A 14,022-nucleotide genomic window follows, 5' to 3' on the forward strand; every position below is an offset into this window, starting at 1 on the left:
AGCTTCATACTAAGGATTCTAAAGAATTCAAGTGTGTTAGAGATACATTGAATTCGCTAATTGATGTGTATTTTGAAGCTTTATCTCATCTTGTTAATTCAAATTATCCAATGAATAAGACTACTAGTCACACATAAAGTGGATATGCCATTTTTTAGGTAACTTAAAATTTATTTATCTTTTATATGTATTGTTGCATATTATATATTTGCATTTACAATTATGCATAGTTCTAATATTTGTATGTTTCATTTTGTATGACCTAGGATTTTGATAATATATAGTTACTAAAATGGTCCAAGTTCAAGTAGGAAAAATGAATTGCATAGGTATTTGAATGAGGAAAGACTAGATAAAAAGCAAGACATAGATATTCTTTCTTTGTGGCAAATGAAGCATATTCATTTGCCGATTTTTTTACATTTAGCTCGTGAAGTGTTAACAATTCCTTATTCTATGGTTGCATTACAATCCAATTTTAGTATTGGTGGTAAAGTACTATATCAATATCGTAATTCATTACTGCCAGAAACTTTTCAAGCTTTGTTGTGTACTTGTGATTGACCTGTTGGTAAAGGAGGTAATATTTATTTAACTTCAAACTAGTATTTTATTTTATGTTTTTTCATTATATGCATACTTTGTAACTTTTGTTTCTTAGCTATAAAGAAATGGAGTGCTACAGTGGAAAGTCTTACTAACTATATTTTCAAACTTATTTATGAAGATAATAGATCAAGACAACGCTCCAATAGTATTTCTCTTGATGATTGATGATTAATTGATATTTTATCAATAATTTTATAGTTTCTCATAGTTGTCTATGGTTTTTTTTCTTCAAGGAAAACAGCACAATTTGTGAAATATTGAATTTTGGGTCATGTTCATAAATGCTACTTCATACTTGTTCTTTTTCTCCATGAGCTTTTGTTATCTCAAGCTTGATGTTGGTGTTTAAATGTTTAATACATTTTATCAACAATTTTAGCTTTTGTTCGAAATGGTCATTATTGATCTTTTTGGAGCATGTATTTCTTATAAAGATGTTTTATTTCAAGATATAAACTTCATTTTTATATTGTCTAATATTTTGTGTTTGCATTTGACAATTTGTTCACAAATATATTTTATTTTCAAAATGGGTGAAACTGGTCATGTAGGCTAAAACAAATGAAATAGGTCATGTAGGTTAAAGCAACCCACTATTCTTAAGGGGTAAAACGAGTCATATCCTGTCATTTGTTATTTTAACAGGTCGTGTTCGTGTTAACCTGTTAATAAAAAAGCTTGTTGAAACAAATACGACAAACATGATCCTCTGGCATGTCTATGTTGGATGTAGCAAAAGACATGGAGGAAACAACGCTAAACCAACTCTAAAAAAGTTACCCACCACTTTTGCCTCCACCACCATCTACTTTAACATAGTAGTCATTAAAAACTTCTTGACTGCAACATAAGTATTTCGCCGCTCTATAATGTATTGGTCATTCATGGATTCGATCAAATTAACTCCCCCCCTCCATCCTTAATACTCATTGACTTGCTACTATGAATGTCACGCCCCTAAACAAGGTTCTAAAGTTGTCATATATCCTAAGGCGCAAAATAGTACAATATATCTAATCCTAAGACATTGTATTTCCATGCCCCTTAAAATACGCAAGATTTTTTTTGTAAAAATAAGAATACATTTTTTTTCACAAAGTTTTTAAACAAAACCAAAGAGTTATACATATTTATACACAATTATACCAACTCTTGGGTAAGGCTCAGTAGACACAAAGAATAGAGTTTGGTGACAAAAGAGCCCTTCAAGGACAAAAAGAAAAAAAAATACATGCAATCCAACACCCGTGAATAGAGTCAACAAATAGATGAGGAGTTAATAAGTCACAAGCAGTGCTCGTCCTGCCTTCAGGTGCATATTCTTTATATGTGCTTCACCGTTGCTCAAATAAAGTAGGGGTAAGCATCACTAGGGGTCATCTTCCCCCACCCACCTCTCCAAACCATCCCAACACCCGTAGGGCGCCTCCCTTTTTCCCAAATGGAGGATCGCCCCAGATAAGTTTGGAAAAATAGCATATAATGATATATCGGTTAGGATTGGGGGACACACATTTTGACACACATCTTTATTAACTATTAAATTTAAGTGCTTTTAATGGCTGAGATTGCATCTATAATACTTTATTATTTTCTTTTCTAAACAATTAATACACATGTTGGAATTAAAGTGTTAAACTTTAAATTTTTTTTCTCTCTCTTCAATATGTATCATCTTTGTTCCTCGAGGCCACTCTGTACTTCTTCCCCCAAACACACTTCATCTTCTTCTCTAGGTAAACTCTTTTCACTCCATAAAATTTCCCTTAAATTTCAATATGGTGATTCATTATGTGGCTCACAAACGACTTTGTGTTGTTAACACTTCAAGTCTTCAAGAAAAAAAAATAAAACAAAGAGAGAAACTTGAAGTCTTTGTTTATGTATGTAGGGGAAGAAGATTGGAAATTTTAAAAATTCCCTATCTCATCTAGCTTTACATACAAGTTTCTATTTATTTACTTTTCCTTTTAGCTTCTCTTTTTGTTTAGATTTTGACAAATATCACTTATCTAACAAATTAGTTAATGTAATGGATTTTTCCCTGTTTTGATTAAAGTTGTAAGCAATAGTCTCATGTAGGAAGTCACTCTTCGACTCAATTAAGAGATGATGTGAGAGCCATTAAGCAGGTATTGGCCTAACATATAATTGCACACTGACCACCTAAACTTGGTCATGAATTATGATCATGAAAAATATAATCAAATCACAAATATGAGAGTTTAAACATATCGAGTTCAATTTTAAAATTGTTTCAGATTTTTCGGTGGGTGGGTTCCGACGACAAAGAGGAGAAGGAGAAGGAAGAGTGAGAGAGAAATAAGTGATGAGATTATTGTCATTTTCTTCATCTTTAACATATGGTACTTAATTTATTCATAATTTTAACTTCTTTTTTGTCAAATTAGAGGTTTAGAAAAATGGGGGTTTTTGGGGGGGGGGGAGGAGAGTTCACATAATTAAATGTATTTGTGTTTTCAATAAAGTTTTAATAAAATAATAAAAGAAATACATTCCTCTTAAATGTTGAATGATTTTCAACCCTTAGATGATGATTCATCCAAAAATTAAAAATATGTGTCAAATTATGCGGTTTTTTACGTGTTCCCCGATCCTGATCCTATTATATATATATATATATATATATATATAAGAAAAATGATGCATACCAAAGAACAATGTTGAGTCTTCAAAAAGAAATATATGGGATACACGAACATTGTTATATTGTATTGAGATGTGAGTATATGAACATTTAAACACGAACATACATTACCTCAATCTCACAATGAACAAATAAGCAACTTTCACTCAAGTTTTGTTCTTGTAGCCCATATTCTTGAAATCCAAAACTCCTTAAAATGATATGTCCTGTTAGAATCAATGACTCTAAGCATTGACAAAAATCTCACTAGCTGACACATTGGAAAAAGGGTAAGTGGATGAGAATGAAAGGATATAACTATAGGGGAGATTATATCATTTGACCATTATTATTATTATTTCTGTCACAAGCCTATCTCTTAGCAACATATTGTCCGCTTTGGGCTCTGCACAAACAGATTTGTTCTTGGGCCCTCAAGTCCAAAACACATCTTACTAAGGGAGATGAATTCTGCACATATAAGACACTTTACTTAACCTCACCCAAACGATGTAGGACTGTAGCACCACTCTGGGTAGTCATAATCCACCCCTTTAGAGGCCTGATGTCCTCGTCGGCACACTTTCGATCGAGTCAAGAACTAATATCAAATTGTCACAACCTAATATCTTAGATATTGTCACTTTGGACCCTGCCTACATAAATTTTTTCTTTGGCCCTCAAGCCAAAAACACGTCTTACTAAGTGAGATCAACTCTACACATAAGGCACTTTACCTAACTTCACCCAAGCAATGTGAGATTGTGGCACCACTTTTGATCGTCACAATATCAATTTTTAAAAGGTTGATAAACTTTATTTTATTTGCTTGTATATGTGACACTAATGAATACACACGGTGCAACATAAAAGTCAAATAAAGAGAAAAAAAGGGTTCACATTCGCAACGTAAGCAAGAAGAAGAACTGAAAAAGGTGAAGAGAGGATCAAGGTAGGAGTTACATTTTTTTTTTGTCACTCTGCTATTTTTATTTAGATTTTATTTTTATTGTTTTAAAATTTAATAAATTCTATATTGTTTTCTGTTTATGTTGTATTAATGAATCCAAATAACATAGAAGAGAAATCGAAATAAGAAATTTTTTTTTTTTTTTAAAAGGACCAACATTTGCTACTTTAATATTTAACGGTCAGATTGATGAATGATCTATCGTCTATTGATTTTGAAAAATGATAGATAAAATTTGTAATTAAATAAAAATAAATTATAATCAATTAAAAATAAGCCCCACAATCTTTCTTTCTTCCTTTGTGAAAATAGACCTTACATGGAGAGAGCTTAACACAATAAGAATTTTGGACATCATATAAGGATAGTTACTTACATGTTTGCAGGCGCAAGGATAGATAGAGTCAACATGCATTGAGACATCATAATTATCTAATTTATTGAATTTCTTATTTTTATAAACCCCAAGATATTTAAAAAAAAAATAAATGTCTTGAAAGAGCTTTGTTTTGTAGTCTCTGAAAATAGAACACAGAAGAAAGGTCTCAAAATTACAAATAGGCAAAATAGCATGGGAGTGCCACGTGTCCACTGTCTGCTGCATTTCAATTTTTAATTTGATTTTGTGCCTACAAAGCATATATCCCACTTCCACAGCGTTTCACTATTGGACAAAACTCTCGTTAGTTGGGTTCACTCCATACACTCTTGCTCCCCTGCCTGCCTGCCCACGCTTATTTGTGTAGACATCTCCACACACACCAAAAAGAAAATTAAAATATTACAATATAAATAAATAAAACTTCCACATTAATTGTAAGTACTATTCCTCCTATTTATTTTAGAAAATCTAACACAATGGATTTAATATGCTTATTAAAATTAGAGTTTTTTAAAATACAAATGATAATCTAAACTACAAGAATGATGACGTTTCTCACACACACATGCTATTAAGGTTTAAGACCATTGTCTGCAAGTCAAGAATGTGGTGGGAGTTCGAACCTGAGACCGGTATTCTCAAGTCAAGATCCCCTCAATTCAGTTAGCTATTAAAATTTAATTTTAAAAGACTAAAAAATTACTATCATTATGAAGAAATTAATAAACAATTTGAATTATTAATTGGTTGCATACAAGTGGACCAAACAAATTGGGAAGTCCATAATGAACCCATGAGGGCGCAGGCAGAGGACTGTCTACCAAGCGAGAAAAAAAGAATTCAATTTTGGGTACAATAAATAATATAAAAAATGGAAATTTGGGAATTTTTGGTATTTGCAGAAAGCCAGAAGCCTCTCTCTCTCTCTTTCTCTCTCTCTCAACTGCGCTTTTTGAGTTTTGTTTGTCTCTCTGCAAATTGGATACATTGAACAAATAGATACAGTGGGTAGGTGTTTTTGTACAAGTGTGCTTCTGCTGATGATTTCAACCTCCACACTCAAAACACACAACAATCTCTCAACCCAAAATTCTTCCTTCGATTCAGATCGGACTGTTAAAAGTGAGTGCTTTCTTTCTCTCTGATTCTCTTGCTTTTCCATTTCTCTTAGATACAGACCTCTCACTCATTCTTCTTCTTCCCTGTTTTTTTTATTTTTAATTTGTTGCCAGTTTTTTTTTCTCTGAGGAAAACATTCTTGCATTTGGAAGTTGGGTCAGTGATGTTTTTTCTAATTATTAAAAATATATATTTTGAGAAAAAGACTGGTTTTTTGTTGCATGCAATCTAAGCTTTTGGATTTGGGCTTTTTTTCTATATTTTTGCGGTGAGGTAATGTTGTTACTCTTTGATCCTGTTTGAGGAAATAATGTAATTTGATTTTTCATTCTTCATTGTGTTGCTCTTTGATTTTCTTGGAATATGGGATTTTGGGGTTTTTGTTCTTGAGAGTTTGATTGTGGGTTTAGGGTCTGAAAGCATTGGCTCAAATAGAGGCTGTAGAAGTCCTTTAATCACTTGCATGCAAGAGACTAAACTTCCTTGACCCTTGTTCACATCCTTTCTGGCTATTCCTTTTGTTTTATTTTCTATTGTATATATGTATGTTTGGTTAGATTTAGGCTTCAATAGCTTATAGCATCTGATTTATTAGTCTTATTATTGTTTAAATATATATATTTTTTCTCTGGATATATGGTTTCATTATTGTCGAGTTGAATTTGCAAGTTGGCAATCTGTTGATTTTGTTTTTGCTTTCAAAGAAATTGGACTATTCTTATACATTCAAGCGATTTGAAGCTGTAATTTTATGGGTATTATTTTTGCCCTTTTTTTAATTATAAATTGGTATCCTTCTTTTTAATTGCAGCTTATGGCTTTACCCTTTGCGCATGTTCTGTTGTCTGGAATTGATGAAATCATTCTAACCCCAATTCAAATCTATATGTGCATGCTTGAGTGTTGGTTTGCAAGTCAAGTTGATATCTACTAACCATCATTCTCATTCTCCTTTTAGTTACTTTTGGTATTCGTAGCATGCATGGTCTTGTTCAACACTGGAGAATTCTATGTTTGAAATTTCAATGTTTTCTTGTTAGGTTTCTGATTTTTGGGTCTGAGTTTAAAGATTGCCTGGAGTGGTCATAAGGCTGAACTATGGTATGGGTTGATATATTTGGTAATAGGCCTTCTGTAATCACAATTTCTTATTGAGAATTGGTGAATGGGGATACAGACAATGGGTTCTCAAGGTGGGGCTGATGGAAATTGCAAACAGTCGCAGTTCCAGCCTTTGACACGACAAAACTCAATTTACAGTCTCACGCTCGATGAGGTACAAAATCAGTTAGGTGACTTGGGGAAGCCACTCAGCAGCATGAACCTTGACGAGCTTCTAAAAAATGTATGGAGTGCTGAGGCCAACCAGACCATGGGTATGGACATTGAAGGCACTACACTGGTCAATCAAGCTACACTGCAGCGTCAGGCAAGCCTGTCATTAACTAGTGCATTGAGCAAGAAGACAGTTGATGAGGTTTGGAGAGATATTCAACAAAGCAAAAATAATGAGGAAAAGAAATCTCAAGAACGACAACGTACTTTGGGAGAGATGACCTTAGAGGATTTCTTGGTAAAAGCGGGAGTTGTTGCTGAAGCTGAAGCATCTTCAGACAAAAAGTGTTCTGCTCCTCTTGCCGTGGTTGATGCGAATGTGGCATCTCAGTTTCCGCAAGGTCAGTGGCTGCAGTACCAACAACCACAATATCAACATCCACAACAAAGTATGATGGGGGTATACATGCCAAGCCAACCTATACCACCGCCACTGCACATAGGGGCTGGTGCTATAATGGAAGTGCCGTATCCTGACAACCAAGTTGCGTTGCCTTCACCCTTAATGGGTACGTTATCAGATACACAGACACCTGGGAGGAAAAGGGGCAACCCAGAGGACATAGTTGAGAAGACTGTTGAACGGAGACAGAAAAGAATGATAAAGAACCGAGAATCTGCTGCTCGTTCACGAGCACGAAAGCAGGTCAATTTTCATTTCTTTTGGTTGGTTTATAAATCCACCACAAGGTTTTCTTTTGCAATCTTTAGCTGAAAATAGAAAACTGTAACAGGCTTATACAAATGAACTGGAGAACAAAGTTTCACGTCTAGAGGAGGAAAATGAAAGGCTAAGGAAACAGAAGGTTAGGGTTTCTTTTAATATGATGTCTTCTTGTATTTGTTTCATTTGATTTCCCCAGTACACCTTGCATTGTTGAATGATATTTGTAGTTGGGTTTGATACAACTGCAATGAGTAAAACTCTTTTTTTCCCCATCATTAGAAAAGAGATAATTGTAGTTGGCTTTATTTTCTTTCACTTGGTATTAGGCAGTTATTTGTGCTGCAGTAAATTTATTTTGTTTTCAGATAGAAGCCTGTTACAGGTAACTGAGACATGCTTACACAGGCACCACTCACATAATTTTGTGAAAATTAGAACTGTGGTTCAGATGGAGGATTATTATATTTCTTGAATTTGGATACTGCTGGGATCTGATTGATCTGATACGTCATTGGTTCTGGAAAAATACAGATGTAGTAGAGATTCTTGTATAAATGCTTTAGTCAGTAACTTGGTAGATTGAGTTTGCTAAAATCACGGATTGACTGTTGGATGGTGGAAAGGCATGATCTGTATTTCGTAGTAGAAAATTCTATAGAAGGAATAAAGGATGCTAAGGGGCATTGTCCAAACACTCGAGCAGTATACAACAAATTTAAAAAATTAAAACAAAAACATAACTCATGAAAGAAAAGGAAACAGGAAGAGCATTAATTGTTCATTCACCATTGACCAAAAAAAATGTTCATCCACAAATACAATCTCATAAGCTGCATTTTTGTCCCCCTTAAGGAGTGTTTTGTACCTTGAATAGCTGTACTATTCCTTTCCCGTCATAAACATTACAAGATGCATATCAGCAAATTACTTATTAACATTTTGTTTTGTTTTGGTGTTTTGTTTTCTGGGTGAAGTTGCCATGCCATCCTGCAAGTAATCTACAAACTTTTCTGCTGCTTGATGTCATTGTCAGTAACACAACTTATCACCTGTGGTACATTTTGCTAAGTTTATGGGCTTGTAATAGTGCCAGTGAGTCAACTCAATTCACACACAATGCGCAGACACACACAAAACACACAATGGTCATTCCCTAAGTTTGAGGTTGGAAGTTAGAATATGGTCTACCAGGATATTATGCTATCAGTAACTAGATTTATTAGTGCGTAACACCATACTAACAAAACAAAAACAGCTCAATAAATGAAAGTAAAATTGTATGTGTGCCATAAGAAAGTGATCATAAAGCTTATGTTGAGATAGTGGACAAAAAAGTTTCACCGATTTGCTTGCATTACAATATAAAAGGTCTGCATTGATGCTTTAAGGAATCTGACTTTAGTTGGGTCTACACAAAGAATGATAATGTGGTGTTGTAAAAGATGTTGGACATAATGTGAATCGTGCTTTTTCCCTTCTTTTTAGGGGCGAGTTTTGTGTTTGTTTGGAACCTAATGCGCCGTTTCCTGGTTCTCAGAAAAGAGTAGAATCCCAACTCTGTTCTGGGACCTACCAGATTGTGATTATGATCCGTTCTATTCAATAGGCCAACGCTGCCGTGATCTCAGGAATGAAACTTCATATCAAGGTGATATTTGACCATGAGTTTTGATAGTGCCCTTGACATATGTCAAAGTTAAAGGAATCTTTCCTTGTTAGATGCTAAGGCTAAGCAAATCTGATTCTAATACCAGTCCCTCTACTGGTTGGGGTGCTATGCAATAAGTCTTTCACACTGAAGCATGACTTTACATAACCCACCATATGGAATACCGCACAGTATTCCTATCTTGGTTAGCAGAGCAACCATATGCAGTTGCCATGTGTCCACAGATTGGGTTTAGAGTTGTGTTGTAAATTTTTATGTATGTTTAAGTAGGAACTGCGAGGGTCCTAGGCTGAGAGTTGTTTTAAAAGTTCTTTTGGTACTCTTACTAGAACATCTCAAAGTACCTGTTCAGGTTTGATAATTTGAGATAGCATGGACTCATTTAATTTACATTTACATGTATAAAATCACTAAATAAGACAATAAATGGACTCCGAGGTATAAATTCCAAATATTAATGGAATTTGATGACATTCAACTTAAGGACAAAAAAAAAATAGAGAGGTAATAGCGCATGTAACAAAACATACAACAAATATTATAGTACTTAGTTAGAATATAAAAGAAACAAGATTTGGTTTGTTTGTATTATGAACTTTAAAAGAATTAATTCCTTAAAAGAAATAAAGTAAATAGCAGAAAACTCATATCAGCCAACCTAAGCCAGTACTAGTTGGTATTTGCCTGCCCTACAGACTAGCACATGTGATAAAATGAAAAACAGTTTGGTATGCCAAATGGATTCGACAAGGATGGTGCCCACTCCTGTTTCCTTTTAAACCAGCACTTACAGGTTGGGATAGCTGATACATTACATTATTGGCAATGATCGGTTGGGCGTTTCAGCTTTTCTATTATATAACCTCAAAGGGGCTGGGCCTCATTCCTTTTGACACTCTTTTACATGTGTCTATAAGTTAGCTAACTTGTTCAAAATTTCGAATAAAAAATAAGAGTTTGATTTAAATGTAAGCACCCAGTAAAAGCCATCTACTAACTAATTTTATATCTTAAAAATATAGTAGCCATCACATGGACGTACTGCAGGTTGTGAGGCTAGTAACAAGTATAACCAATACGATTTTGTATGGCAATTGCTTGTAGATGGTGTGTTTTTCAGAGTAAAGAAGATGTTTCTCAAGCAGTGTTAATTCTAAAAGGAAATACCATTTCTTAAGGCAGTTATTTTATGAATGAAGGGGATTTTCCTGATGGATTCTTATGAGCAGTTTTATAAGGATTTTCACTCAAGGATAGTTATGAACAGTTTTATAAGGAGCATTATTAGTGGAGACTAAAGTTTTTAGTTTGTCAGGGATTAGTATTAAGGAGACTAGTGTCTTTGAATGCCGCAGATGAGGTTTGAGCTGTGCTTAGATACTTTATCAGGCTTTAGCTCTGGATAATTTCCCTGTGGCTATTTAAATTGGAGTTGTGTCGCAGATGATGTTAGGTACTTGTATTGGCACCCTACAGTTTGTAACTAGACCCACCTACTTTTTTGTAAACTCCAAAACCCAAGTTTATACTTTTAACATTTTTTTATTAAAAAAAATAGAACTGAAACAAATGAAGTTACTTTGGGCCTTGGCTGCTACTCCTGCCGGCTCTAGTGCCAGTGTGCCTCCCGGGTGACAGGTCCCTCCAACCCCCCAACCCCCTCGTCCCCTGACTCCTCTCCCTCTTCCCCTGCAACCATAATGCTTTTGTTGCAGAGGACAGGAGTTGGGGTTGGGGGACTCACAGCCAGGTCTTTTAATTTTTCTTTCTGTTTCTTTTTTTCTTTTTTTAAATTTTATTCAAAGGGTAAAATGGGAAGTTTTGGGAAAAAAATTAGGTGTGTGGGTATAGTGAGTAAACTGTAGTGTACCTACAGAATTTCCCATCATGTTATGACTATGTTATTGCCAATGTTATGTTTATATTCTACATGCTTTGAAGACTTATGATTTGGATTAGTAATTTAGAGTTTTAGCCTTCCAAGTTTAGTTGGTAGTGTGTATAATGCTCATACTATTAGTGCCACCTTAAAGATTAGAATAGTTTCTTTCCGCCAGAATCCTTTTGTTGTTGGCAATAAGATATTCCTTTCAGTTATAATTGCTAACTAATGTTTGGGTTGTTGGACAAGATTGACAGTGTCATGATTATTAGGAAAGTGGTGATAGATTGTGGAGTGCCTTGTGGAACTTGTGAATATCGTTTTGAATGATGCTAGACTGAAAATGAATTCATATTGGGTGTTGTTTTCAAGTTTCCTTTAGGTTTGGGAATTGGGTGTTAGTATTTGGCATCGCTATATGTCTAGTGATATCCCTTTGAGGAGCACCTGTTTCTCTTTAAGTTTGGCTACTAACAAGATTGCATTTCCAAGTTCTATGGGTGGAAGGGAAAAGTTCACGGAAGGGGAATTAATAATTGGGTTCTAACTTATAACGGGATTGCATCATAGTTTCTGAAAGGTTTATGGTTTCAAAGTTCTTCTTGAAGTGACATATCAATGATTGATCGGCCACCAATTTATAATTTGTCAATATGTCTGAATACCCATATATTCAGGGGTCGTGGTGTACCAGTTGTCAGAACTGTGCAGCTCATTCTGACGTGGTAGTTTCTTCTCAGAAAAACAAAATATTAAAATAAATTGTTGCTTAGCTGTTCCGGTTTGTAATTTTCATTGGTAGTTTGGACTCCATTATCTTCTGCTTTTGTTCTGGAGGATCCACTTCCTCCTTTAGTGAGTTACCTTCACCTTTTATTAATGTTTCATTTCATTTTTCAAAGCTGGTATAGGAATAGGATTGCGTCACCGGCTGTGTAGAAAACTTCTTACATAGTTTGTTTGACTTTGCATGATATTGAGATAACAGCATGATTAAATAATCATTTTCTGTCTTGTGTGATTTGGGTCTAAAAGCTATTTGGATTAGCAACTAAAGATATCTTATTTATATCATATGTGTTGCCGTTGCAGGAGCTAGAGAAGGTGTTGCCAAGTGCACCACCTCCCGAGCCAAAGTATCAGCTTCGTAGAACGACGTCAGCTCCATTCTAAAATTTGTATCTATATGCATCAGCTGCTTGTGCTTTGCTTATATCCCTGTGATGAGGTTTTCCTTTTATTCACTTCTTTGTGACATCAGTCGCATTAGGAATTTTCATGGGACTTTTGTGTAATCTCACTATTGTCTGTAAGACTTGTCCAGAAAATTTTAGCGTTGCGTTTTTTCAAAATTTGTTCAGTTTATGCTCTTTCTGCATGCTGCAACTCATGCCACCATTTAGATCTAGTTCATGCTCGCTTCTTAAAACAATAGAACTCAACTAAAATCTAAATAGCAGATGAACCTTTAAGGACAGATTTTTATTTTTATTTTTTGTCTCCTACTGTACGAGTGATGAAAGGGATACATTACTGTTTGGAGCCTAGGATTGAATTTTATTGTTTGGAGCCTAGGATTGAATTTTATTGGATAACTCAATAGATTTAAGGCATGTTGAGGGAAGAAATGAAGAAACTTTGTTAAAGGTAGAACATGAATTACTCATGAAAAAAGCATGGCACATTCAATCTAGAACAATGGTAGGATATATCAACAACTTATATTTTATCCTTTCTCATCCTCAAAATTAAAAATCCTCTACCTTCATTTCCTCCTCTAATATATCTTGAATCCAGTGAATTATATAATCTAATCCTAGGCACTGAACAAGCCAACCAGACAATGTGTTGATATTTTAATCCTACTTCTTAAGTGACATGGATGTTACAAGGCAGAAACAACTTACATCTAGTCTGTGCAGGGCTCATCACCTGTGATTTTGCACTCCACTCCATATTAGAGGGGAAAATCCGGATTCTTGGGTTTTTAAGAATCCTCTTGGCCTAGTATGAAATAAAAAAGCTCAAACTCATGAACAAAGTCATATGGATGCAATCTGGTATCAACTTTTTGGTTCTGCACGAGTAAGTTCAGAACGGGACCTGGTTCTATGACCGCTTTAGTGGATGCATCTGCATTTTCAAGCAAGGATAGTGATTAGCTTGGCAGTAGAATGACAAAGGTAAACCACGTCTTCTATCTCTTAGAAACCTACCCGTGTTCAGAGGCAGACACCCTTGGATGGCTCGGAAACTTGAATGGAAACCCTGGTAGCTTGACATACCTTCTCCCAACTCTATGAAGTTCATTGGATTCTATAGAAAAGAGACTGCCGGATTGTATGGAAGAAAGAGTACCTGACAAAGATAATACATTGTTGGCCCTTTCTTTGACAACTTAAGCTTTTGGGGTTAGTGGTTGTCTAACATGGTATCAGAGCCTTTCTTTTCAAGTGGTCCTCTATAAGTCCCACATCGGAGATATACAATATAGTTCAAATATAGGTGGTCCATTATTAAGTTCCACATCGGAGACATTTTAAGTTAAAACATCACACCTAGAGATCCATTGAGCTTAACCTCACCCAAAGTATTATCTTTTATTTTTTCACAAACTGAGACTCATGTCCAAACTCTTCTGGTTCTTCCTATCACCACAAAAACTCAAAGAGAGAAATTTTACTTTAGCTTAGATTTAATACTTCTCATTTCTAAGAATGAGATAACTTTCAATGGAAATTG

At 34.8% G+C, this 14,022-nt stretch overlaps 1 protein-coding gene and 1 long non-coding RNA gene across 2 annotated transcripts; one reads left to right on the plus strand and one right to left on the minus strand.

The window, feature by feature from the left end:
• The first annotated feature begins 5,481 nt into the window (after positions 1–5,481).
• Positions 5,482–12,632, plus strand: LOC103330929 (ABSCISIC ACID-INSENSITIVE 5-like protein 2). Its single transcript, XM_008233530.2, has 4 exons — positions 5,482–5,730; positions 6,768–7,708; positions 7,797–7,868; positions 12,373–12,632. Exons 2-4 carry the CDS (start codon positions 6,893–6,895, stop codon positions 12,451–12,453), a joined length of 969 nt encoding a protein of 322 aa, XP_008231752.1. The 5' UTR covers positions 5,482–5,730; positions 6,768–6,892; the 3' UTR covers positions 12,454–12,632.
• On the minus strand, positions 8,519–14,009 carry LOC148916547 (uncharacterized). Its single transcript, XR_016127272.1, has 3 exons — positions 13,497–14,009; positions 13,188–13,413; positions 8,519–8,778 (listed from the first exon to the last, which is right to left on the minus strand). It is a non-coding gene; the product is annotated as an uncharacterized LOC148916547 (long non-coding RNA).
• Positions 14,010–14,022: the final 13 nt, after the last annotated feature.

The sequence above is a fragment of the Prunus mume genome, linkage group LG5 (assembly GCF_029339155.1).
Source record: "Prunus mume cultivar Tortuosa linkage group LG5, ASM2933915v1, whole genome shotgun sequence".
In the NCBI taxonomy this organism is placed as follows: Eukaryota; Viridiplantae; Streptophyta; class Magnoliopsida; order Rosales; family Rosaceae; genus Prunus; species Prunus mume.